The sequence below is a fragment of the Myotis daubentonii genome, chromosome 4 (genome assembly GCF_963259705.1).
Source record: "Myotis daubentonii chromosome 4, mMyoDau2.1, whole genome shotgun sequence".
Classification (NCBI taxonomy): Eukaryota; Metazoa; Chordata; class Mammalia; order Chiroptera; family Vespertilionidae; genus Myotis; species Myotis daubentonii.
The window spans coordinates 36,259,280-36,286,397 of record NC_081843.1 but is presented as its reverse complement, the minus strand read 5'-3'; the positions used below and the strand labels follow the sequence as shown (position 1 = coordinate 36,286,397).

General features: G+C 44.3%; 1 protein-coding gene and 1 long non-coding RNA gene across 9 annotated transcripts in view; one reads left to right on the top strand and one right to left on the bottom strand.

Moving 5' to 3' along the window:
• The window catches only part of LOC132233280 (NXPE family member 3-like), a 63,904-nt gene that overhangs the window by 16,491 nt on the left and 20,295 nt on the right, over positions 1 to 27,118 (bottom strand). For 3 of the 8 annotated variants that reach the window (XM_059693685.1, XM_059693682.1, XM_059693683.1), the window contains 2 exons: positions 21,733 to 21,840; positions 6,017 to 6,759 (listed from right to left, as the gene is read on the bottom strand). In XM_059693685.1, coding sequence (XP_059549668.1) covers positions 6,017 to 6,759; positions 21,733 to 21,795 — 806 coding nt within the window. In that variant the 5' untranslated portion in view covers positions 21,796 to 21,840. Of the gene's footprint in view, positions 1 to 6,016; positions 6,760 to 12,271; positions 13,115 to 13,718; positions 14,176 to 21,732; positions 21,841 to 23,266; positions 23,351 to 27,118 lie in introns of those variants that run through there. The other 5 variants (XM_059693686.1, XM_059693681.1, XM_059693684.1 and 2 more) reach the window with 4 other exon arrangements.
• On the top strand, positions 11,601 to 11,952 carry LOC132233283 (uncharacterized). Its single transcript, XR_009452579.1, has 2 exons — positions 11,601 to 11,823; positions 11,860 to 11,952. It is a non-coding gene; the product is annotated as an uncharacterized LOC132233283 (long non-coding RNA).

The window sequence follows — 27,118 nt, the reverse complement described above, 5'->3', positions numbered from 1 at the left end:
TTCCCCATCTCTTCCACTCTCTTTAAAAATCAATAGAAAAAATCCTTGGTTGAGGATTAAAAACAGAACAAAACAAAAAATCTCATTGACCTGCACATTTCAAACAAAACTATTTCTTTTTAAAAAAATATATATTTCTTTATTGATTTCAGAGAGGAAGGGAGAGGGGAGAGAGAGAAACATCAATGATGAGAGAGAATCATTGATCGGCTGCCTCCTGCATGCCCCCTACTGAGGATTGAGCCTGCAACCCAGGCATGTGCCCTTGGCCAGAATCGAACCTGGGACCCTTCAGTCCGCAGGCTGACGCTCTATCCACTGAGCCACACCGGCTAGGGCCAAACAAGACTATTTCATTGTATATAAATTATACTGTAATAAAGCAGATTAAAGTTTTAAAAAAAATTTCACCAAAACAAAAACTCAGACAATCCTGTATAATAAAGAGCTAATATGCAAATGGTCATCACACCCTTGCACCCTTGTGCCAGAACTGCTCAGACACTCAACACTGGAGAGAGAGGAATGGGACCAGCCAGGCTGCGGCCCGGGAGAGGGACAAGCCGCCCGCCCTGCTGTCCTGGGCACCTGCAGCTGCGGGTCGGGCGAAGCCAAGTGCCCACGGTCCCCTGTGGCTGCAGCGGGCCCAGGCGAAGCTGGCTTGGGTCCTGGGTGCCTGGGACTAGCTGGTGGAGGGAATCTTGGGTCCCAGGTGCAGGGCAAGGCAGAGGCGGTTAGGGGCAATCAGGCAGGCAGAGGTGGTTAGAGGCGATCAGGCAGGCAGGCAGAGGGGTTAGGGATATAATCAGGCAGGCAGGCAGAGGGGTTAGGGGTGATCAGGCAGGCAGGCAGGCAAGCAAGCAGTCAGGAGCCAGCGGGTCCCGGATTTCGAGAGGCAGTCCGACATACCCTGAGGGGTCCCGGATTAGAGAGGGTGCAGGCCGGGCTGGGAGAACTCCCCCTCCCCCCCCACTTCCCTGTGCATGAAATTCATGCACTGGGCCTCTAGTAGGAATATAAGTTGCTGAGGAGGCAATAATGAAATAAGTAGCTATTAAATAAGAGTAAATATTTGAGTGTATGAACTGATGGACGACAGTTCCAGTGAGGCTGGAAATGCTATTGGGCAATCTTTTTGTGTGTTTCCACCATTCCCCAAGTGTAGGACATTTGAGATTGGGAGAAGCATCTTTCTTACCTCATCTTTCTTCCTTCACTTCCCAGGCCCGGGAGAGAGGGATGGGGCAGCACCTCCTAATCAACAGGAGCTTTCTTAACATTCACTTTTTTATCAGGAAATATGTCAGTCTCTGCACCCATCCTCACTTCCTGCTCTCTCTACTCAGGAGATCTGACACATCTATCTGCTACTGCTACCTCCTTCCGCATCTTTTAGATTGTGCCCCCTTTTCTCTCTCTCAGAATATAAACATAATCACATCTGCTCCACTGAATAAACTGCCTCTTCCATGACCTCTTCCTATAGCTACAACTCTGTCAGGTTCCTTTCCTTCATAGGACAACTTCTTGAACGACTCATCTGCCCTTGTTATCTGCCTTATTTTCCTACCTCCTACGCACATTTTAAAATTTACTTTTTTGTGTACACAACATCCAGCTCTACAGGATCTTAACGTTTTGCCAGGTTTGAATTAGATCTTTCTTTAGAAATGAATAGATCAACAGATAAAATTAGAAATAATGTTAAAACTAAATGTTGGGGAGGGTGATGAGAAACTGGACCTCTCAGACATTGCTGACGGGATTGTAAATGGTAAGGCCACTCTGGACAATAATTTGGTAGTTTCTTATAAAACTAAATGTCCACTAATTGTACAACCCAGCAATCACATACAGGCAGCTATTCCAGAGAAATGAATAAAAACCTATGTATGAATATTCATGGAAAGTTTACTCATAATAGTAAAAAACTGGAAATAACCCAAATGTCCTACAATGGGAGAATGGTTAAACAAACGTATACAATGGAATACTAGGCAGCAAGGAAAATGAATGAGTTATTGATACATATAACAACTATTTTCTATTGTAAGTACTAATTCTGTATTAATTATGTATGTTACAGATATAATCTTCCAGTCTATATCTTGACTTAAACTATGTTTATGGGACTTTTTGTAATGGAGAAATTTTTGATTTATATAACACCTAATTTATAAATATTTTTTATGATTTGTGCCGTTTATTATATCTTAAATAATATTTTCCTGACCCAAAATAAAAACAATATTTTCTTTTTGAAGTTTTCCTTTTTTTTTTTTTTTTTTTTACATTTAGGTCTTTAATTTTCCTAACATTGATTTTTATGTATATACTCTAGAGTTCAAATAGAATTATATTCTTTTCTATTTATTTACTATTCAACATATTCTCCATTGGTTTGAATACCTATTATGTTTAGGTAAAGTTAGTTATCTTCATGGATTTAGTCTATTTTATGATTTATTTAACTGTGCCTAAACAAATGAAACTATGCCACATTTCATGTCAAGAGACCTACCTACAATTATTTCACACAAAATGTTAAAATATAAAGAGAAGAAAAAATATATACTATGAAAACACTAAACAAATGAGAATTGTTATAATATTCATAGTATCAAAATTAGAACTTAAGACTAAAAGCAAGAAAGTAACATGAGTAATTTACCATTAACATAAGACAATCACAAAGTTGAATATACTTAACAACATAACCTTGAAAAGTATAGATTGAAAACAGCCTGAATCACAGAGAAATAGTCAAATCTACAAACACAGTATGATACACTTATGTCTAAGCTAATAGATTGAGCACTCAGAAAAATTAGTGAAGATATACATGTTTGGAATAAAAATGTCAACAATCTAAATCAAATAGGTTCAGAATTCCATTCTGGAGAAATAGAGAATACAAATTATTTTATTTATTTTTAAATATATATTTGTATTGATTTCAGAGAGGAAGGAAGAGGGCGAGAGAGATAGGAACATCAATGATGAGCGAGAACCATTGATCGGCCACCTCCTGCATCCCACAACCTAGGCATGTGCCTAACCGGGAATTGAACTGCAGCCTTCTGGTTCATAGATCGATGCCCAATCACTGAGCCACACTGGCTGGGTGAGAATACAAACTATTTTTTAAGAAAATATAGCCCTAACCTGTTTGGCTCATTCGATAGAGCATTGGCCTATGGACTGAAGGGTCCCAGGTTTGATTCCGGTCAAGGGCATGTACCTTGGTTGCGGCACATCCCCAATGGAGGGTGTACAGGAGGCAGCTGATCGATGTTTCTCTCTCATCGATGTTTCTAACTCTCTATCCCTCTCCCTTCCTCTCTGTAAAAAAAAAAATTAAAAAAAAATCAATAAAATATATTAAAAAAAGAAACTAAACATAATTCCTAAGTAGTTCATGAATTAAAGAGAAAATTACTGTGTAAATTACAAAACATGTGAAAATGAATAAAAATGAAGTTTCCATATATAAAAATTTGAAGAATATAGGCTAAAGCTGTACCCTGAAGGAAATTTATAGCCTTAACTATTTTTATCCCATATAAGGAAGATTGATAGATTTGTGAATTGTTTTGAATCATGAAATTAGAAAAAAAAGAAATAAGGGGCTATAATGAGGTATTCCACATATGCTTGCATAAGAGGCTGTTCCCATTGGGCGCTATCACAGTTACTCCTCACCAGATTCCATCCCACTCTGCTTGAGGCTGCTGGATGCTCCAGCAGGCCTGCCCCAATTTTCTGCTTAACACAGGGCTGCTTGCCTAAAAATCTACGATTTCAATAGGCATACTGTCTCTTTTGGTTATTACCACTGATAGGAGTATCTTTTCATATTAATAAATATAATTGTATAAAATAAAAAAGAAATAAATCCTGAAATAAATCAAAGGAACACATATCAAAGATATAGTAGGAACAAATAAAATAGAATGGAGATTCATTTTTCTGATAATATGGCAGAACCAAGTATTCACACCAACCCTTACACTGAGAACCACTAAAAATTCTGAACAAAAAAATTTTTTAATGTTTTTAAAAAATAGATTTTTAAATAATTGAAGATCTAACAAAAGAAGGAATTTTTATGTATTTATTTATTTTTAGATGAAAATCTAAGTGCAGGCAGGAATCCTATACTAATAAAAGAGAAAAATGGTAATTGGCGTACAACCGATACCTTTTTCGTTGGCTAATCAGCGAGATATGCAAATTAACTGTCAGCCAAGATGGCGGCTGGCAGCCAGGCAGCTGAGAATAGGAGGCTTGGTTGCCCCAGCGATGGAGAAAGTCAAGGATCCCCGCAGTTGCGGGGCTCTGAGCTCCTGAAGCAACAACTCCAAAAGATACAATGTTTCAATTATAGAAGCTAAAAGATGGCGGTTAATTTGCATACTCAGGCTCCAAGCAGAGCGAAGCCAAACAGCCCTGAAGCAGCAGGGCAGAGAGGCCTCAGGGCCTGGGATCAGCGGAGCCGAGAGGCCTCCCAGCCCCGGTGATCAGCGGACTCGAGAGGCCTCCCGGCCCCGGTGATCAGCGGAGCCGAGAGGCCTCCCGGCCCCGGTGATCAGCGGAGTCGGAGGCCCCGCGATCAGCGGAGCCGAGAGGCCTCCCGCCCCAGTGATCAGCGGAGCCAAGAGGCCTCCCGGCCCCGGTGATCAGCGGAGCCGAGAGGCCTCCTGGCCCGGTGATCAGCGGAGTCCAGAGGCCTCCTGGCCTGGTGATCAGCCGAGAGGCCTCCTGGCCCGGTGATCAGTGGAGTCCATAGGCCTCCCAGCCCCGGTGATCAGCGGAGTCCAGAGGCCTCCCGGCCCGGTGATCAGCCGAGAGGCCTCCCAACTCCGGTGATCAGCCGAGAGGCCTCCCAGCCCCGGTGATCAGTGGAGTCCAGAGGCCTCCTGGCCCAGTGATCAGCGGAGTCCATAGGCCTCCCAGCCCCGGTGATCAGCGGAGTCCAGAGGCCTCCCGGCCCCGTGATCAGCGGAGTCCAGAGGCCTCCCAGCCCCGGTGATCAGCGGAGTCCATAGGCCTCCCAGCCCCGGTGATCAGCGGAGTCCAGAGGCCTCCCGGCCCCGTGATCAGCGGAGTCGGAGGCCCCACGATCAGCGGAGCAGAGAGGCCTCCCGCCCCGGTGATCAGCGGAGCCGAGAGGCCTCCGGGCCAGGGATCAGGGGAGCCGAGAGGCGTCCTGGCCCTGGGATCAGCGGAGCAGCGAGGCTTCCCAGCACCGGGATCAGTGTGACAGGGTGCGGAGCCCCAACCCTCTGATCGGCCCTGCTCTGTGCATGACAGGAGTGGCGCTGCAACCTCCCTATGGACCCTGCCTTGAGTGTGACAGGGGGTGGTGCCCCAACCCCCCAATCGGCCCTACCCTGAGCATGACTGAGGGTGGCATGGCAACCTCCCAATCCGCCCTGCTCTGTGCATGACAGGAGGCGGGGCCCCGACTCCCCAATGGGCCCTGCTCTGAGCCCGACCAGGGGTTACACCTAGGATTAGGCCTGCCCTCTGCCACCCAGGAGCAGGCCTAAACCAGCAGGTCCTTATCTCCTGATGGGTCCCAGACTGTGAGAGGGCACAGGCCAGGCTGAGGGACCTCCTCTCCCAACCCCGAGTGCACAAATTTTTGTGCACCGGGCCTCTAGTTTAAATAAATAAATGAGGCACTCAAGACACTTTTGCCCTGAGGTCATCTGCTCTGCCTTGAACATCTTATCTCTTATCTTTCTGGAGAATTCCTATTTTTTTCTTTAAACCCCAGATCAATTGTAACCTTCCTTAAATGGATAGCCTGACCAGTTTCTTGTGGTACATATCTGTTTAGAAATGTCTGTCATATAATAGGCCCGCAACAAGCAGCTGTTGAATGAGAGTATAAATAAAGGAGTGGTATACTAGTAAACTGGGGAGGGTCATTGTGTCCCAGGGACAATATTTAGAAAGAAGGATGTGGCTTCCTGTTGGTACAAGCTTCCCTACTCTTATGTTTCCTTACCATGCCAGCAGGGCCTCATCATGTCGAGTAGTTACATTCAGGTAACTTCCACTTGAGTGCCCAACTAAAGAGTTGCAGGGCAGTGTAGAGGGCTGAGCACAGAACCAGACTTCACCCGAATCCGTATTTCTGTACTGGCAGGTAGGCCCTCTTGTTCCAATGGACAGAGGGTCAACATTGCAAATCACAGTCTCTTCAATGCCTGTGGGTCCCCGGAAATACCCTCTAAAATCAACAGTGGCTCTTTTCTCTCTCCAGATTCTTCGCAGAACCCCAACTGCCTCGCTGGAATGGATCAGCCGCACTTGCACCTGGGCCTGCCCAGCCCAAAGAAGGGGGAAGGACAGCAGGTATGTGCCGTTCTCCAGATCCTGGACATCCCCGGGGGCCCCTGCCTTCAAGTCAGGACCCAGCAGCTGTGCCCGAAACAGATCCCCACCGTGGGTCTTGGGCCTGCCCCTATGGTCTCTGGCCACAAGGATGGCCTCCAGGTAGCCTCCCAGGGCATAGCTGGCCTGCGCAGGACCCCTCAGGTAGTAGGTGGAGTTCTGGGGGCTGGTGGAGGCCAATAGGTCCTTTTCTTCTCCTGGGCTTGAAGGCCAGTACAAAAGATGGGTCAGGTTGCCAAACTCCTGGGAGACAGACTCCAAGAGGGAGGGCTTGGGGACAGGTTTAGAGGCACAGCAAGGTGCTGGGGGCCGAGGGATGGTGCTGTCAGGCCAGGGCATCTTGACGTAGAAGACCTGTGGGTGGAGAAAGGAGAATCTATCAATGGTTTATGTTTTCTGCACTTTCCTTCAGGGAGGAGATTTCCACTCACCAAAACCAGTCCCCTCTGCCAGCAGTCCTATCCTGCCTGCACCAAGCTGTCTGTCATTCACTAGCCTCATCAGTGTCTGAGTCATTATCCAGTTAGTTAAAAGGAGCACCTCCTGTGAAGATGAAGTTATATCCCTGGATCTCAATTGTATCCTTATCTCAGCCTTATTCCCTCCACTACCACCCTCATCCCCACGCAACATGCACAGAGATATGTGCAGGCCTACATCTAATTGTCGTATCTCTTGCTTACCTCCCAGAACCTGGCATTCTGATGAAGTGTCCTCTTTTTTCTTCCTATTCCCTCTCTCTACCATCTCACCCCCACCATCTCCAAACTAGATTTCCAACAGAGAACTGGGGGTGGGCAAGTCCATTACTCAGTGCTGTTGAGGGTTTAAAAAGCATGAGGTTAGAGATCGTTTCTTAGGGAGCTCCCGCTCTAATTGGGCTCAGTGGACAAAAGAAGCAATTCGACCACAGAAACTATTGGAAAAGTAAGAGGCTGTAGAAAGGCAGAGACAGAGGTGATGGCTGGAAAAAGAACCGATATATGGTAGGTTCTTTTCTAGGAAGACAGGGTGTTTGCTATGACAAAGAGTCTCCTCCGGGGGCCCAGCGCTCTCTGGTATCACATCCCAGGAAACACAAAGTCACAAATACAGACCGGAAGAGCAGTAGAGGGAGGCCTTGTGTTGTGTGGTGGATACGAGAGTGGGCCTATGTGCATGACCTACACCCACCAATAGTCCCTTCTATTCAAGCAAGTGTGATTCAGAAAAGAAGCAACCAGTGACACATCTCAAATTCCATGGCAGCATATGGAGGGTGTGTTTGAGGCTGAAATCTCAGTTTTGATTGCTGGAGGAGAAAACACTCGCAGGACTGGCTCCTCTCCGGGCTGGAGAGAAGCAGGGTTCAACATCACAGAAGCTGGGCTCAGATGCAGTATTATGCGGTTTCTTGGAATGCTTAGCCCACACAGGCCAGTGGTGTCTTGGAGGAAAGTATACCTGGCAAGGTGTCTGGTCCTGATGGGGCCTGTTTACAGACCCTCATCCTGGGCTGGGAGAATATCAGGGGAGCACTGAATTGGCAGATCACAAGTCAGAATGGCTTCTTGTCCATCTTAACAAAGGGCAGAAACGTGCCGGTGAACATGTTTTATATTCTCAGAGGCAGAGACTGTTTTGCCTCCTGTTGCTTGCAGCTTTGCCACCACACAAAGTGTCCTGAAAATTTGAACTGACCAGCAAGAGTGGCCAAGCGTTCTGTTACGGCAAATTTGAACAGAGTTGAGAAAGACCAAAAGTATCAGTTCAACATGAAAAGAATTATTAGTTGGGGGAGGTTACATGAAAAGAATGATTAGTTGCTTGTTTTGTTATTCCTATGTCATATGCACATTATATATATTCTTTGGCATGTGAAAAATGTTTCATAATAAAAACAAAAATTGTAAAAAATTCTCTGCTTAATTTCTTTTTAACCAAAAAGGAACTATAAAAATAAAAATACAATCTGTCAAGGCAGAAATAAAAGAGAAATCTTCAGAAGTAACATCTTTAAGGTGGTGACTAGAAAACCCTGAATCCTCTTTCCCCCATGAATTCACAGATTCAGCAACAATTCAGTCACTGAAAGGCTTTTATACCAGGTGAATAGGAAAACAAACTTACCAAAGTGGGAGGAGATTCAGGACACCCCTGGTATGCTGTAATATGGTCAGGAAGAGAACCCCAGCTCCCAGCTTCTATCAGCTCTAGTGTCCCAACTTTTCTGTAAGGGTCTTCAGTGAACTGGTTTCTGGCCTGCCAGTTTGCAATGCTGATGAGACCAGCACAACCTAGCTGCCTGGGAGAGAACAAGGACTACTAGCTTAAGCTGGTAGTCACCATAGCTCCTTCCCCCTGGCTCAGCATGGCTCTCTATGCTGGTGGAAGAAGCCAGTCACAGAAAGACAACTATTGCATGATTCCTTTTATATGAAGAATCTAAAATTGTAAAATTTGTGGAACTGAAGAATGGTGTTTGCCAGATGGCAGGGAGAGGAATAAATGGGGAGTTATTGATAGATCCTCCCTTCGCCCCAACTGGTGGGCGGAGTATGATGTAACCTGCAGCCTAGAGATACCTGAGCGACTAACCATGTACCTTATATGGACTATACATTGGACCACCAATCCACACCTGCCAAATACCCTAAGCCCTTGTCCTATAAGGACCCTACATTAAGCCACCAATCAGCGTGCGCCGAGTACACTAAGCCCCCATTCCTTCCCATTCCGTCCTGCAAAAGGCATGCCCACCCCTGCACGTGCTGCTGTCCTCCAATTGGGAGATAGCCCGGCAGGTCTCTTGGCCCTAATAAGGCCTGTAATCCTGGTTTTCGGCTCCCAACTGTTCTCACAGTTATTAGTTAACAAGCGTAACATTTTAGTTAAGCAAGATAAACTCTACAGGTCTGTTGTACAACATTGTATCTAAAATACTGTATTGTATACTTTAAAAATTCTTAAGCAGGCAGATCTCATGTTAAGAGATAATAAATCTTATAATAATAAAATAAAATTTAAAATATTTCTTTTAGCCCTGACCAGTTTGGCTCAGTGGATAGAGCGTTGGCCTGCGGACTCAAGGGTCCCAGGTTCGATTCGGGTCAAGGGCATGTACCTCGGTTGTGGGCACATCCCCAGTGGGGGATGTGCAGGAGGCAGCTGATCGATGTTTCTCTCTCATCAATGTTTCTAACTCTCTATCCCTCTCCCTTCCTCTCTGTAAAAAAATCAATAAAATATATATTTTTAAAAATATATTTCTTTTACTCAAAAGACACTATTAGAATGAAAAGCAGGCATGACACAGAGCTGGAGAAGATATTTGTACCATGCACAACAAATGAAGGAGCTTGTATTCAGAATCTCTAAAGAATTCTCATTCTGTCTAATAATAGACAAACATGGTAATTGACCGTACCTTCACTACGCTTCCCATCGGCTAATCAGTGTGATATGCAAATTAACCACCAACAAATATGGCGGCTAATTTGTATACTGCAGGCAGTGCAGGACAACGCAGCTGCCAGCGTGAGCCGCCATCCCATGCCACAGGCTAGCCCCAGAAGCTTCCCCAAAGCCAGTGATCGAAGTGAGATGGGGGTCTCCTGCCCAGGCCTGACACCTCTGGTGGAGGCGTCAGGCCTGGGCAAGGGGCTGATCTGGCAATTGGAGGGTGATGGGGGTTGACGCCTCTGGCTGAGGCATCAGGCCTGGGCAAGGGCAGAGCCGGTGATCGGGGGGAGATGGGGGTCTCCTGCCCAGGCCTGAAGCCTGGGCCAGAGACATCAGGCCTGGGGTGCAGGTGGGGGGCCAAGCCGGCAATTGGTGTGAACTACAGAGGAAACACCTTTTCTGACCGCTCATTGGTTAAGCTCCCTGTATGCCACTGGTAATATTCTTAGTAACTTGGGTAATAAGAATCCAAAAAGTGATCTAGGGTTTTTCACCACACTCCTGGTGAAAAAAACAAAGGTCTGCTGCTGGAGGGCTAAGAAATGTCATATCCTGCCCTAGCCAGTTTGGCTCAGTGGATAATGCTTTGGCCTGCCAATGGCAGGGTCTGAGTTCAATTCTGACCAAGGGCATGTACCTAGGTTGCAGGCTCCTCCCTGGCCGGGGCCCAGGTCAGGGCTCATGCAGGAGGCAACCAATCAAAGTGTTCCTCTCACTTTTTAAAAAATATATATATTTTATTGATTTTTTACAGAGAGGAAGGGAGAGGGATAGAGAGTTAGAAACATCGATGAGAGAGAAACATTGATCAGCTGCCTCCCACACACTCCCCACTGGGGTTTTCCCATAACCTAGGTACATGCCCTTGACCGGAATTGAACCTGGGACCCTTGAGTCTGCAGGCTGACGCTCTATCCACTGAGCCAAACTGGTTAGGGTGTGTTCCTCTCACTTTGATGTTTCTCTCTGTCTTTCCCTTTCTCTTCCACATTCTCTAAAAATCAATGGAAACATATCCTCAGGTGAGGATTAAAAAAATAATAAAGAAATTATTATTATATGAAAGATACATCTTGAAAATGCTTAAAGAAAGTTGTTATTTTTTTTTTTTTATGGTGAAGGGACTGAAGTCTGTGTTTATGAAAATACCTTGCTGGCTGTGGTGACTGGCAGTGGGTGCAGCAGCGGGGTGATGGGGCTGGTGCCTTGCCCTGATCAGCCCGGTCACCTCCCACAAAGGGTGGCCAGACTGCGGCTTAGGCCCGCTCCCCAAGGGGAGCAGGGAGCGGGCCTAAGCCGTCACTAGGTCATCCCCTGAGGGCTCCCAGTATGTGGGAGGGGGCAGGCTGGGCTGAGGGACACCCCCACCCCAGTGCACGAATTTCGTGCACCGGGCCCCTAGTAGATTAATAAGAAAAGACAAACAACCTAATTGTTTCACAGAGGAAAGTCAATGACCAATAAATATATGAATAGGTGCTTAGCTGAATTAGTAAGAAAAGGATTGCAAACTAAAACCACAATGAAATACCTTTACATATTCAAAGAAAGGTTACAACTAAAAGACAATACCAATGTTAGTGAGGATGTTAAGCACTGAATCTCTCATTGTGCTGGTGAGAACATAAATTGGGAAAACCACTTTGCAACACTGTTTGTCAGTAGGTACTAAAGCAGCGGTTCTCAACCTGTGGGTCACGACCCCTTTGGGGGTCGATTGACCCTTTCACAGGGGTCGCCAAGACCATCGGAAAACACATTTTCGATCATCTTAGGAACTGAGACACAGCTCCTCTATCCATCTCCAGGCGGGTCTGCCCACATGCAGATACGCCCACATACGAGTACCCGGCGTGATGACATCATCGCACCAACCCCATCACATACACCCCGTACAAATACAGGTGTATGTGACAGGGTTGGCACCATAATGTACTTATGCGGACCAGTCACACATGTGTAGAGAGCAGCTACTGTGTAGAAAGCAGCTGCTGTGTTGAAAGCAGCTACTAGGTTGAAAGCAGCAGTATTGGAGGTAAAACGACACTTCATGAATTATAATTACTGGGTAAATGTAAAATCATGTACTGTAAAATCATCAACTACTGCAAAAAAAAAAATATCTGTACCATGGGAACTTAATCTGGATGCTGATCGGTCTATTTATATTCAGAGGTGGTTGCTGTGAATACTGCCCCCTTGTGATAGTAACAGGTATGTAAAAACAACCACACAGAGAATGGTAAATCATAGGAAACTTTAATGAACTGAATTAACTGAACTATGCCATGTATCATCTTTTGTATTATTAAAGCTATTGTTATATATTATTTTCACTAGCAAACCATCCCATGACAATGGATCGTGTAGAGAAGAACGTTAAGAAAAGAAAATATAGTGAGGATTTTTTACAGTATGGTTTTACCTCAGTAATTACAGCAGGAATTGAAAAACCGCAATGTGTTATTTGTTGTGAAGTTCTATCAGCCGAATCTATGGAGCCGAACAAACTAAAACGCAGTTTTGATAGCAAGCATCCGAGCTTTGCCGGCAAGGATACCAACTATTTTAGAAGCAAAGCTGATGGACTCAAGAAAGCCAGACTTGACCCTGGTGGCAAGCACCACAAACAAAACGTAGCAGCCGTTGAAGCTTCATATTTGGTGGCACTCAGAATCGCCAGAGCTATGAAACCTCACACCATTACTGTTGCCAGCGGCCAAAGACAGTGTTCGAGTTATGATTGGAGACGAATTTGTTATGAAATTGAGTGCAATTTCCTTATCTAACGACACTGTCCGCAGAAGAATAGATGACATGTCTGCTGATATTCTTGATCAGGTAATCCAGGAAATTAAATCTGCTCCACTTCCAATATTTAGTATCCAGCTTGATGAGTCTACAGGCGTTGCAAACTGTTCACAGTTACTGGTTTATGTGAGGTATAGTAATGATGGCGACTTTAAAGATGAGTTTCTTTTTTGCAAACCTCTTGAAATGACAACTACTGCATGTGATGTATTTGACACAGTTGGTTCATTTCTGAAAGAGCATAAGATCTCTTGGGAAAAGGTTTGTGGTGTTTGCACAGATGGTGCTCCAGCTATGCTAGGATGTCGATCTGGATTTCAACGTTTGGTACTGAATGAGTCACCAAAAGTCATCGGAACTCACTGTATGATTCATCGGCAAATATTAACAACGAAGACGCTGCCACAAGAGTTATAAGAAGTAATGAAAAGCGTCATAAGTTGTGTCAATTTTGTAAAGGCGAGCACTTTATTTTCATTTTTTAAAAAAAATATTTTAGTGATTTTTTTTACAGAGAGGAAGGGAGAGGGAGAGTTAGAAACATCGATGAGAGAGAAGCATCAATCAGCTGCCTCCTGCACACCCCCTACTGGGGATGTGCCCGCAACCAAGGTACATGCTCTTGACCGGAATCGAACCTGGGACCCTTCAGTCCCCAGGCCGACACTCTATCCAGTGAGCCAAACCAGCCAGGGCAAGGCGAGCACTTTAAACAGTCGACTGTTTTCGCAACTGCAATGAGTTGGATGCACTGAACGATGCTCTGCTATTTCACACTGAAGTGAGATGGTTGTCGAGAGGAAAAATTTTAAAATGTGTTTTTGAGCTTTGTGATGAACTCAAAACGTTTTTTAAATCAGAAAGCAAGACAGCAGTTCGAAGCACTTTTCGGCGATAAAAGTGAACTGCAGAAAATAGCTTACTTGGTTGAGTTAAATTTATCACTGCAAGGACCAAATGCAACATGCCTCGATTTGTCTGAAAAGACCTGATCATTCCAAATGAAACTTCAGCTTTGGCAAAAAAAAAATTGGAGAAAATAAAATTTACATGTTGCCTACCTTATCTGCTTTCTTTGAGGAACATGACATTGAACCAGACAAAAGGATTATGATGATAATTTCTGTGAAAGAATACTTGCACAAGCTTGCCGACGAAATTTCATCGTACTCTCCAAATCTGCCTGACACCCCATTTGCACTTGCCAGAAGCCCATTCGCAGTCAAAGTTGAAGATGCTCCTGAGACAGCACAAGAGGAGTTCATTGAACTTATTAGCAACGATGCAGCGAGAACTGATTTCTCTACAATGCCAGTCACAAAATTCTGGGTCAAGTGTTTGCAGTCATGTCCTGTTCTGTCTGAGACTGTGCTGCGCCTTCTTCTTCCATTTCCAACAACATATCTTTGTGAAACATTTTCCAGCTTGTTGGTTATCAAGTCTAAATACAGAAGTAGACTTGTTGTGGAAGATGATTTTTGTTGTGCTTTTGCAAAGACTGCCTCGAGAATTTCTGATCTGGCGAGAAAGAAGCTATCTCAACCTTCACACTGACGTTGGCTTTTTACGCATACTGTCGCAAAATGTAGCAATGTAGTTTAACTGTTGTTATATTAAGACTGTTACCCGTGCTACACCATGCTTCAAGACAAAATTTCATTTATTTGTAATTAGAAATAAATATTTCATAATATATAATTACATATTGTTTTTGTGATTAATCACTATGCTTTAATTATGTTCAATTTGTAACAATGAAAATACATCCTGCATATCAGATATTTACATTACGATTCATAACAGTAGCAAAATTACAGTTATGAAGTAGCCACAAAAATAATTTTATGGTTGGGGGTCACCACAAATGAGGAACTGTATTAAAGGGTTGCGGCATTAGGAAGGTCGAGAAGCACTGTACTAAAGGTTAATGTTTGCATATCTTAGAACCAAGCAATTTAGCTGGTTGGTATATACTCAACAGAAAGGCATGCATATGTGCACCAGGCAATATTTTAAATAGTTCAAAATTGAATACAATCCAAATGGCCGTCAATAGTAGAATGGATAAGTAAATTGTCATATATTCATATACACTAGAGTACTAACAGCACTAGAGTACTAACATAAAATGAGCAAATCATGGGTTTACACTACAACATGGATGACTCTCATAAAAACAGAATTGTTAGTGGCGGTGTTTGACCTCAGTTCTTGAGTTCAGCAAAGAAAGAATTCAGAGCCAAGAACTCTAGTGCAAGAAGTTTATTTAGAAAATCACAGAGGTAGAAGAAGTGAGCCAGCTGGGCTGCATGGGCTCAGGAGACAAGTTACAGAAGCCAAAGTGCTATTGGAGTTTAGGAGATGGAAAGTGAAGATACTAGTACATGCCTTGAGGAAATAAGGGGACAGGAGGAAGGTACCAACAGAGGGAGATAGAGAGAGTGCAAGTGCACTGGGTCCCTTGTCTTGAGGATTTTTACCTGTTTTCTAAAGACAGGGACTTTAGGGGAGGACTCAGGGAAGGATCACAATAGAATATTCATCAGCTTTTAGTGTGTCCTTTCAGGATTGGTGGTTTCTACTGATTGGTCTGCACTATGGTAGGAGGTCATTAGTCATTGCATCTGGTTCTGATGTCAGCGAAGGCATCGCTTCTTCTGGTTTTGCTGTGTTTCTGGGTTCGGAGCTGAAACAGAACTGAGGCCTGGGTGTTATCTCTAGTTTGACCAAAACTCTGTGTTGATGGTCAACAGACCAGAGGCTTTGTTCCTAAGATTATTTGATGCTGATGAGAACCTCATTGTCCTGAGGGCTTAATGCTTAAGGGAGAAGGCAGCAGGTGAGGCAGGGTGCTGGATGAGGCCAGTGTGAATTAGCAATCTGTTTCACTTTCCCCATTCTACCTGCCAAAGAATTTTCCTAGCTTCTTACTCTCCTGCCTTTAGAATGAAAGAACACACACATAAAAGAATACATAGTATACGATTACATTTCCATAAAATGCAAAATCAGGCAAAAATAAACTATCCTATACTAATAAAAGAGAAAAATGGTAATTGGCGTACGACCGATACCTTTTTCATTGGCTAATCAGTGAGATATGCAAATTAACTGCCAACTAAGATGGCAGTTAACCGCCAAAAAAGATGGCGGCTAATTTGCATATTGCAGGCAGGATGGTACAGCGCCATCAGAGAGCGGGTTGGGGGTGTGAGTGCCAGCAGTCGCCTGAGACCTGATCCCGCCGGTAGATCCGGAAGCGGGCCGGCGAGGCGGCTGCGGCGTCCGCCTGCACTCACGCCCTCAACCCGGGAGAGTGGGTTGGGGGCGTGAGTGCCGGTGGTCGCCCGGGACCCGATCAAGCAGGCCAGCAGGGCAACTCGCCCCCAACCCGCTCTCCCGCCCAGCAGGGGACCCTCATTTCTCCCCATCACTGGTTCTGCCCCCAGCCCAGGCCTGACGCCTCTATCAGAGGCGTCAGGCCTGGGCTGGGGTCAACGCCTGAGGGCTCCCAGTATGTGAGAGGGGGCAGGCTGGGCTGAGGGACACCCCCGACACACACACACCCAGTGCACGAATTTCGTGCACCAGGCCCCTAGTAATGTTTATAGTTGGAAAGAAGAGAGGGTGATAGTGATAGAGAAGAAGGCAAAAATGGAAGCTTCTGGGGTACTGGTAATTTTTATTTCTTGACTTGTGATGATTACACAGCTGTGTTATCTTTTATTTAATTGAGCACTTATGATTTATATATTCTCATGTATGTTATAATTCAACTTTTTAAAAAGTGGAAATTTTTGGCTGCTGCACCAAGATGTCTCACTCTCTCACAGTGAAAGTTTACTCTGGAAATGAAATCAATACTTTATTTTGATCTGATTTCTTTTTCTTTTTTTTAAATTTTTTTTAAAAAATATATTTTATTGATTTTTTACAGAGAGGAAGGGAGAGAGATAGAGCGTTAGAAATATCGATGAGAGAGAAACATCGATCAGCTGCCTCCTGCACATCTCCCACGGGGGGTGTGCCCGCAACCCAGGTACATGCCCCCAACCGGAATCGAACCTGTGACCTTTCAGTCCGCAGGCTGACGCTCTATCCACTAAGCCAAACCGGTTTCGGCTGGATCTGATTTTTAATGTGGACAAAAAGGGGCCACTTACAAAACCTGACTAGATCGGGGAGGCCTGCATGGTGGGCCTTACAAACTCAAAGACTGAAAGTAACCACAGAGTGAGACAGTATAAGGACTTGGGCCCAAGAGTGGAAAAATGCTCAGTGACCAGGAAGCCAGTAAGATGCGGTAGCTAGAAGGAATATCAGATCTGAATGTCACTACCCCCTCACACTCTGCTCAAAGCAATTGCAGAATTTTATCTCCCTTCTAATAGCTTGCTTTTCCTGCCCTGACATGGAAAATTCCACAAAACTTCCTTTTCCCAAAAGCCTATTGTTTCTTTTTTCATGTCCTTTCAGGATTGGTGGTTTCTACTGATTGGTCTGCACACACCCACTTTGTCCCCAGCTTATAAAAACAGCCAAGCAAACTCAGTCCCCAAGCCAATTCAGAGGACCGTCCTTCCTTTTGTGCTGCCTCTTTTGTGCTCAAACATAAGCCTAATAAAAAAAATCTGTCTGGAAATTTCTCTGGGGTTTCCTCTTGATTTCTATGTTGGGGAACTCAAGAACTCCAGCACCAATAACAACAGGATGATCTGAACATAAGAAGTCCTAACTAAAAGCGAGCTGTGGCAGGTGGTGACATCCTAGGCTTATAGTTTCCTTGACAAAGGTCAGTATTTACTAGAAGTAAGCCTGTCTATCCCACACCCTCCAGGATAAGCTCCCACTGTCCCAGTGTCTGTGTCCATTGGTTATGCTAATATGCATGCAAGTCTATTGTCTTTTTGCATCTAAAATAACATACCCTTTGAGCCCTAGCCGGTTTGGCTCAGTGGATAGAGCATGGACCTGCGGACCCAAGGGTCCTGGGTTGATTCCAGTCAAGGGCATGTACCTCAGAGGCAGGATCCTCCCTGGCCCAGGGCCTGGTCAGGACATGTGCAGGAGGCAACCCATTGATGTGTTTCTCTCACATCGATGTTTCTCTCTTTCTTTTCCTCTCTCTTCCACTCTCTCTAAAACCAATGGGAAAATATCCTCAGATGAGGATTAATGGGAAATAAAATTAAAATAACATACCCTTTGAAAGTTTAAGCAACCCCCTTTTTCCAGACCCTCAGAGTACAACCCATACCACTGAGTCCACAGAACCCCTCATTGTTATTTTGTTGTTGTTTTTAAAAAATATATTTGTATATATTTTTATTAACTTCAGAGAGAGGAAGAGAGAGATAGAAACAGCAATGATGAGAGAGAATCATTGATTGGCTGCCTCCTGCTCACTGCCCTCCCTTAACCTAGGCATGTGCCCTGAATGGGAATCCAACCGTGACCTCCTGGTTCATGGGTCAATGCTCAACCACTGAGCCACACCAGCCAGGCAGAACCCCTCATTGTTATCTTGTTCCCCAAATACCATGTTCTACATGCTATAACTGTTCATTGTTAACCATCCTGTATCCTCCAATTTAAAAGAAGTATGTGTCTCTCCATTTTATTCTTTTTTTAAAAATATTTTTTTTATTGATTTCACAGAGGGAGGGAGGGAGAGGGAGAGAGAGAGATAAAAACATCAGTGAGAGAGAATCATTGATTGGCTTCGTCCTGCACAACCCCTACTGGGGATCGAGCCCGCAACCTGGGCATATGCCCTGACCAAGAATCAAACTGTGACCTTCTGGTTCAGAGGTTGACGCTCAACCACTGAGCCACGCCAGCTGAGCTCTGTTGTGCTCTTTATCCAATCTCAAAGATTTCCCTGCTCTGATTTCTTCCACCTCCCTAGTTTACCACCAATGAATTTCATGTAAATCCCTCCCCCCTTTCATGTAACATCTCCTCCTTTGATTCTAATGTATAAAGTAAGCTATAAAACGGCCATTCTCTGGAGCATTTTCTCAATCCATTGAGATTTTGCTTCCTGCAATTGTCAGTTTGGCTCAAATAAATTCAGAAAAATTCTCTACAGGATTGGACGTTTCTTTTGTCAACATTAAAAAAAATTAGGGTTTCCATACCAAACCCCTCCGTGCTATTAGAATAAAGACCAATTTGTGAACTTGCTGTCCTGAGGTTAAACCACTTTTAAGAGAAACCAGAAATTCATATTTTTATGTGAAATATCATACTGTTTAAATATCAATAACTCATTCAATTGTTTTAAGCATAAGTTGAAACAGGCCAGAAGAACTAGTGTCGGAGAGAACCAAGATGGCTGCATAGGTTAACGCCGGAGATTGCTGCCTCGAACAACCACTTCAAAAAACAACTAAAAGACGGAACTGACATCATCCAGAACCACAGGAAGGCTGGCTGAATGGAAATTCTACAACTAGGAGGAAAGAGAATATCATACCCAGACTCAGAGGAGGCGCAGTGCTGAAGTGAAATACTCAGGTGCAGAGTGCGCGCGAGGAGCGGGCTGGCGGCAGAGGGCGCGGTTGTTGTTTTCAATCGGGAGGGTGTTTCAGACTCTGAGCTCCAGATCCGGACGAGTCTTTAGGGACCCAGACTCAAACGGGAGAAGTGGGACTGTCTGACTTCGCTCGGAACTCGAAGGCAGCTTTCTCTCCGAGGTTTGCAGCGGTTGCTGGGACTCTGTGAGGCAGAGCCCCTAGGGGCAGAACTGAGAGCAGCCATAACTGCTTGCTCCAGCCCGCCCTGTAGGTTCCCCGGAGACCCACCCCGCCCAAGCCCTGCGCAGAGCCATTTGCCGGATAGCCTCAGGCAAACGCTAGATTAGCACCGCCCTAGAGATCCAGCACAGAAGCTCTCCCACTGCAGACACAGCGGACTCTCATAGCCAGTTGGCCTGGAGGTCAAATCACCCCTGGTATTGCTGACAACAATCAAGGCTTAACTACAACAAGACTGCGCACAAAGACCACTAGGGGGTGCACCAAGAAAGCATAAAAAATGCGGAGACAAAGAAACAGGACAAAACTGTCAATGGAGGATACTGAGTTCAGAACCACACTTTTAAGGTCTCTTAAGAAATGTCTAGAAGCCGCCAATACATGTAGTGAGATCCTCAAGAAATCTAATGAGACCCTCGATGTTATGATAAAGAACCAACTAGAAATTAAGAATACATGGACTGAAATAACGAATACTATACAGACTCCCAACAGCAGACCAGAGGAGTGCAAGAATCAAGGCAAAGATTTGAAATGCAAAGAAGCAAAAAACACCCAACCGGCAAAGCAAAATGAAAAAAGAATCCGAAAATACGAAGATAGTGTAAGGAGCCTCTGGGACAGCTTCAAGCGTACCAACATCAGAATTATAGGGGTGCCAGAAGATGAGAGAGAGCAAGATATTGAAAACCTATTTGAAGAAATAATGACAGAAAACTTCCCCCACCTGGTGAAAGAAATAGACTTACAGGTCCAGGAAGCGCAGAGAACCCCAAACAAAAGGAATCCAAAGAGGACCACACCAAGACACATCATAATTAAAATGCCAAGAGCAAAAGACAAAGAGAGAATCTTAAAAGCAGCAAGAGAAAGAAACTCAGTTACCTACAAGGGAATACCCATACAACTGTCAGCTGATTTCTCAACAGAAACTATGCAGGCCAGAAGGGAATGGCAAGAAATATTCAAAGTGATGAATACCAAGAACCTACAACCAAGATTATTTTATCCAGCAAAGCTATCATTCAGAACTGAAGGTCAGATGAAGAGCTTCACAGATAAGGAAAAGCTAAAGGAGTTCATCACCACCAAACCAGTATTATATGAAATGCTGAAAGGTATCCTTTAAGAAGAGGAAGAAGAAGAAAAAGGTAAAGATACAAATTATGAACAACAAACATGCATCTATCAACAAGTGACTCTAAGAATCAAGTGAACAAATAATCTGGTGATCATAATAGAATCAGGGACATAGAAAGGGAATGGACTGACTATTCTGGGGGGGAAAGGGGTGTGGGAGATGCGGGAAGAGACTGGACAAAAACTGTGCACCTATGGATGAGGACAGTGAGTGGGGAGTGAGGGTGGAGGGTGGGGTGGGAACTGGGAGGAGGGGAGTTATGGGGGGAAAAAAGAGGAACAAATGTAATAATCTGAACAATAAAGATTTAATTAAAAAAAAAGAACTAGTGTCATCTGTTGGTGGTAGGCAAAGGTGAAGGATGTTGGCCTGGTTTTCTGATTAGATCGCTAAGATAAGCAGGCGAGCTTCTGTGCTAAATTCTCAGATACTGAGTTTTTTCACAGAGCTATCCATTTATTCAAATGTATATCTTATTTTTTTCAAACAGCATGTTCTGATTATATAGATAAAATATTTGTTCAAAAATATGGAAAACAGGAAATTCTGAACAATAAAGTTGATGTTAAAATGAAACAAACAAAAAAAAGAAACAGGCCAAACAAAATGTACCTATAGCTACATTAAACCCCCAAACTCCAGTTATGATCTATGGGCAAACAGGGAAATGCCTTCTCTTACAGGTATTCATAGCTTCTTGTCACAGCCAAGTTCTTCCAAAACACCACAAAGGTCACTCCAGCCAACTCCCCACTCGCCTTTTGGACAGGGATTTTTTTTCTTGAATCCCTAACTTTTTCTGTGCTTAAAAAGCAGGACTGGACACCACAGACTTCTATCTCATACACTGTGACAGAAAGGGTTAGAGAGCTAAAAACAATGTGAATTGCTCCCTTTCCCCTCCACTGGGATTTCCCTGGAACAATCTCTTCTGGGTTTGTGTTTCTAACTCCTTAATAGACCCCAACACCCAATCACTCACCCTTCTCCTAAGGGTAAGGCTTCACCTTGCAATTGCTGCCACTGGAGTCCCACTGAGGCAGACGGAAGGAAACTGAGAGCTCCCTCAGTCCCCTCTTCTGGATATCAGGCAGTAATCAATTCAAACTTGAGGTTGCACAAGGAGAGAACAAATGAGCCAGCGACAAGAGGTAGTGGAGCAAGGGTAGTACTCACCCAAGCCAGGACGACCAACACCACAGTCAGAAGAATCTTGGATTGCCCCGTGAATGAACCCATGGCGGTGTAGATTTTTCTCCCAAGTAACCAGTATGAACCATGGATCTAGGTGGAATATAAAATAAAAATTTAATAGGCTTGTTAAGTTACTGAGTTACTTCTTGTAACTTTCCAAGAGAGGTACATGTTCTGCCTGATACTATAAACTATTCCAGACCCTGTGTCTTTCAAAATCCACCTTTCTAAGTCCTAGGTTTCCCCCAGAATTTAAAGTCTCTTTTTCTGGACTTTGAAACAATTGCAGCTTCCAGTGAGCAGTGTCTAGTAACATTCCATTCTGGGTTGTCATGTGTGCCTCTTGGTCTTTGCACTAATGACCTCTTTCACAATTGGGTTAGCTAATATTTCACCACACCGCCAAAAACATCAGTGAGAGAACATACGTTGTCATTCACTTGTAAATTTTCATAAAATATATTTGGTGTTAATTGTAGTTCTTCTATTGATATATAATATCTCCAGAAGCAGGGATGGGGAACCTTTTTATCTGCCAAGGGCCATTTGGGTATTTATAACATCATTTGGGGGCCATACGAAATTATCAACTTAAAAATGAGCCTAAAATATTTGGTCAAACATTTTTTTAAAAAATACATTTTATTGATTTTTTACAGAGAGGAAAGGAGAGGAAGAGAGATAGAGAGTTAGAAAGATCGATGAGAGAGAAACATCAATTCAGCTGCCTCCTGCACACCCCCCACTGGGTATGTGCCCGCAACCAAGGTACATGCCCTTGACTGGAATCGAATCTAGGGCCCTTCAGTCCACAGGCCAACGCTCTATCCACTGAGCCAAACTGGTCATGGCTTTGGTCAAACATTTAATTAACTCACCCTTAGTGCCTTAGCAGAGCTAGACCAAATGGTTTCATGGGCCTTATGTGGCCCGCCAGAGGCTCAGAGATTTCCCACCCCTGCATAATAGGAGGACTTTAGCATGAGGGACAAGAGGGCATCTATCTATCTGAGAGTGTCAGCATGGGTTATTCCAGAGGGTGATGGAGAGGTGACAGGTCTGAGTCAGAGTGGATTTCAGCGTGTCGATGCCCACTGCCCTGAAATACATACAATGAAATAATGTAAGGTTAAATAAAGAGCTGGAATATCAAATCTGAAGAGAAATACAAATATGCCAAAACAATGATCAATGGGAGGTGGGAGTAGCCAGGGAGGGGTCAATCAGGGGAAAAAGGAGACACATGTAATACCTTAAACCATAAAAAAGAAATAAAACAACAACAATGATCATTGTTATTTGTGCAAATTAGATTCTAAGACTGAATCAGCTGGAGTAAAAAGGGCAGTACAAACCATATCAGAATTTCCTAACCTCCAGTCACACACTAGGAATTTCATATGATTTTGCAATATCCATATCCTGTCTACACTATTTTTTCTTAACATTTTCCTTTAAACTTACTCATTATAAAAATTCAGACATTCATTTTGAAGAGAGAAGCAATAATACCTACAAAAGATAGGTGTGGGCCCTGGCTAGTATGGTCCAGTGGGTTGGAGTGTTGTCCTGTGTTACACCAGCACGGCCAACGGTGAACCTGAGGAGGGGTGGTGAAGGATTGAAGAAAAGACAGACAAGAAAACACAGCTGGGGCTCGGTGGATCTCCCCTGCCTGGATGAGGACATGAAAGACCCAGCCTGCAAGCGGATGCTTTATTTTATAGTCTGATTAAAACAAGGGTAGGAAAAAAACCCAAGATGGCGGCATAGGTAAACACCGGAAATTGCTGCCTCGCACAACCACTTCAAAAATACAACTAAAAGACAAAACGGACATCATCCAGAACCACAGGAAGGCTGGCTGAGTGGAAATTCTACAACTAGAAGGAAAGAGAAAAGCACACTGAGACTCAGAGGAGGTGCGGTGTGGAAGTAAAGAGCAGAGGTATGGAGGCGCACGTGAAAAGGGCTGGCAGCTGAGGACATGGTTGTCTTTTTCAATTGGGAGGGAGTCTCAAGCTCCTGACTGCTCTGAACTCCAGTTCAGGGAGAGTATCTGGGGACCCAGACTCATACAGGAGAAACTGGACTGTCTGGCATCAGTCAGAACTCGAAGGCGGCTTTCTCTTAGAGGTACTTGCAGCGATTACCGGGACACTGAGACACAGAGCCTCTTAGGGTAGGACTGAGGAGCAGCCATAGCTGCTTGCTCCACCCTGTTGATCCCCAGAGACTCTGCTCCACCCAAGCTGTGCGCAGAGGCTTTTGCATATGAAAGGCCTGGCCCTTTGCAATCTGAAAATTACCTAATAAACTGCAGCTGGGTCAGAGAAACCCAGAACTTCCAAAAGAAGGCCCAAGGCCCCACAGCAGCTTGCATTGCTTCACAGCTGGGCTCCTGATGGGCAGCCTCAGGAAGAGGCTAGATTAGCACCTCCTTAGAGATCCAAGTGCCAGTGTACCCAGTGGTCAGAGTGGGACCATCCAGATTACAATTTCTCAGATCCATAGGGGACACACTCAGGGGGCAGACTCAGTGAGCACCAAAGCCCCACTGAAGCAAGTCTTGCCCCAGAAGGGTGTCTCCAGCACAGAATTTCTCCCACTGCAGACACAGCTGATTCTCACAGCCAATTGGCCTGGAGGTCAATTCCTCCCAGTGATACCTACAACAATCAAGGCTTAACTACAACAAGACTGTGCACAAAGCCCACAAGGGGGTGCACCAAGAGCGTCCACCTCAGGTAATTGGGAAGGCTGAGCCACTGGGCCCTATAGGACACCTAGCACAGAAAGCCACTCTATCAACACAGGGAAGCATAAAAAATGCGGAGACAAAGAAACAGGTCACAAACGACACAAATGGAGGAAAGCAAACTACTGGATATAGAGTTCAAAACCGCACTTTTAAGGTTTTTCAAGAATTCTCTAGAAACTGCTGATAAACTTAGTGAGACCCTCAAGAAATTTAGTGAGACCCTCGAGGTTATGAAAAGGACCAACTAGAAATTAAGCATACACTGACTGAAATAAAGAATATTATACAGAGTTCCAACAGCAGACTAGCGGATTGCAAGAATCAAGTCAAAGATTTGAAATACAAAGAAGCAAAAAACACCCAACCGGAAAAACAAAAAGAAAAAAAAATCCAAAAATATGAAGATAGTGTAAGGAGCTTCTGGGACAATTTCAAACGTACCAACATCCGAATTATGGGGGTGCCAGAAGAAGAGAGAGAGCAAGATATTGAAAACCTATTTGAAGAAATAATGACAGAAAACTTCCCCCACCTGGTCAAAGAAATAGACTTACAAGTCCAGGAAGCACAGAGAACCCCAAACAAAAGGAATACAAAGAGGACCACACCAAGACACATCATAATTAAAATGCCAAGAGCAAAAGACAAAGAGAGAATCTTAAAAGCAGCAAGAGAAAGACAGTTACCTACAAAGGAGTACCCATACAACTGTCAGCTGATTTCTCAACAGAAACTATGCAGGCCAGAAAGGAGTGGCAAGAAATATTCAAAGTGATGAATACCAAGAACCTACAACCAAGATTACTTTACCCAGCAAAGCTATCATTCAGAATTGAAGGTCAGGTAAAGAGCTTCACAGATAAGAAAAAACTAAAGGAGTTCATCACCACCAAACCAGTATTATATGAAATGCTGAAAGGTATCCTTTAAGAAGAGGAAGAAGAAGAAAAAGGTAAAGATACAAATTATGAACAACAAATACACATCTATCAACAAGTGAATCTAAAAATCAAGGGAATAAATAATCTGATGAACAGAATAAACTGGTGAATATAATAGAATCAGGGGCATAGAAAGGGAGTGAACTGACTATTCTCAGGGGGAAAAGGAGTGTGGGGGGTGCGGGAAGAGACTGGACAAAAATTGTGCACCTATGGATGAGGACAGTGGGGGTGGGGGTAAGAGCAGAGGGTGGGGTGGGAACCGGGTGGAGGGGAGCTGTTGGGGGAAGAAAGAGGAGCAACTGTAATAATCTGAACAATAAAGATTTTAATTTAAAAAAAAACTAAACAACAAGGGTAGATTAACATGTATACAAATGTGCTTGTTTTGGCAACACTTGCTGCACCTCCCACAACCCATTAGCTACTTAGGAAGGAATTAGGGAGGGCTACAAGGTCAGGCTTAATTACGCTAGGAGAGTTCTGCCCTCCAGGCTGGGACTTGCTTGTGGCCCTGCCACAGGTCAGCCCGAGACTTGACCGTAGAGCCGTTCCCTACATTGTCCCATACACCAAAAGGTGGCGGCAGGTTCTATTCTTGGTCAGGGCACATACATAGGTTCAATACCTGGTTGGGAATGTGCAAGAGGCAACAGAATGATGTTTCTCACATCTATGTTTCTCTCTCTCTCTCTCTCTCAATTTTTTAAAAAGTAAAGGTGTGTGTATGTATGCTATTTATGAAAATTTCAAATTACAGAGGAGTATAAGGAAATAACAAAATTCCCACCACTCAACTCTATCACATCATAGCACTTTGATTTTGGGTAATGTTGAGGCAATATGACCCCAGTTTAGCCATGTGTTCTTAGTTTGCAAGTTTCTTTTTTTTTTTTCCCCTCAACCTCTTTATTTTACAGATAAAGATACGAGACCCAGAAAGGTTATGACCTCTTCAAAAACACATAGCTAGCTGAAATGTTCCAGAGCCTACAAACAGACCAAAAGTTTCCTGATACCCCATTTTCTTTCAACTTTCCTTCTCATGTTTTAATTATTTTTCTGTTCTTTGTGTCTTATTAATTTTTTTGCAAGTTTTTTTTATTTGTGTCAGTTTCAGATGTACAGCATAGTGTTTAGATCAGCGGTATTCAAACTGTGAGTTGTGACCCCTTTGGCGGTCGAACGACCCTTTCACAGGGGTCGCCTAAGACCATCCTGCATATCAGATATTTACATTATGATTCATAACAGTAGCAACATTACAGTTATGAAGTAGCAACGAAAATAATCTTATGGTTGGGTCATAACATGAGGAACTGTATTTAAAGGGCTAGAAGGTTGAGAACCACTGGTTTAGACAATCATATATTTTACAAAGTGTTCCCCCCAATTTTTCCAGTACCCACCTGGCACTGTACATACTTATTACAATACTAGGGGCCCGGTGCACGAAATTCGTGCACTGGGTGTGTGTGGGGGGGAGTGTCCCTCAGCCCAGCCTGCCCCCTCTCACATACTGGGAGCCCTCAGGCGTTGACCCCCATCACCCTCCAATCGCAGGATCGGCCCCTTGCCCAGGCCTGACGCCTCTGCCAGAGGTGTCAGGCTTGGACAGGGGACCCCCATATCCCCCTGATCACTGGCTCTGGCCCCCGCCCAGGCC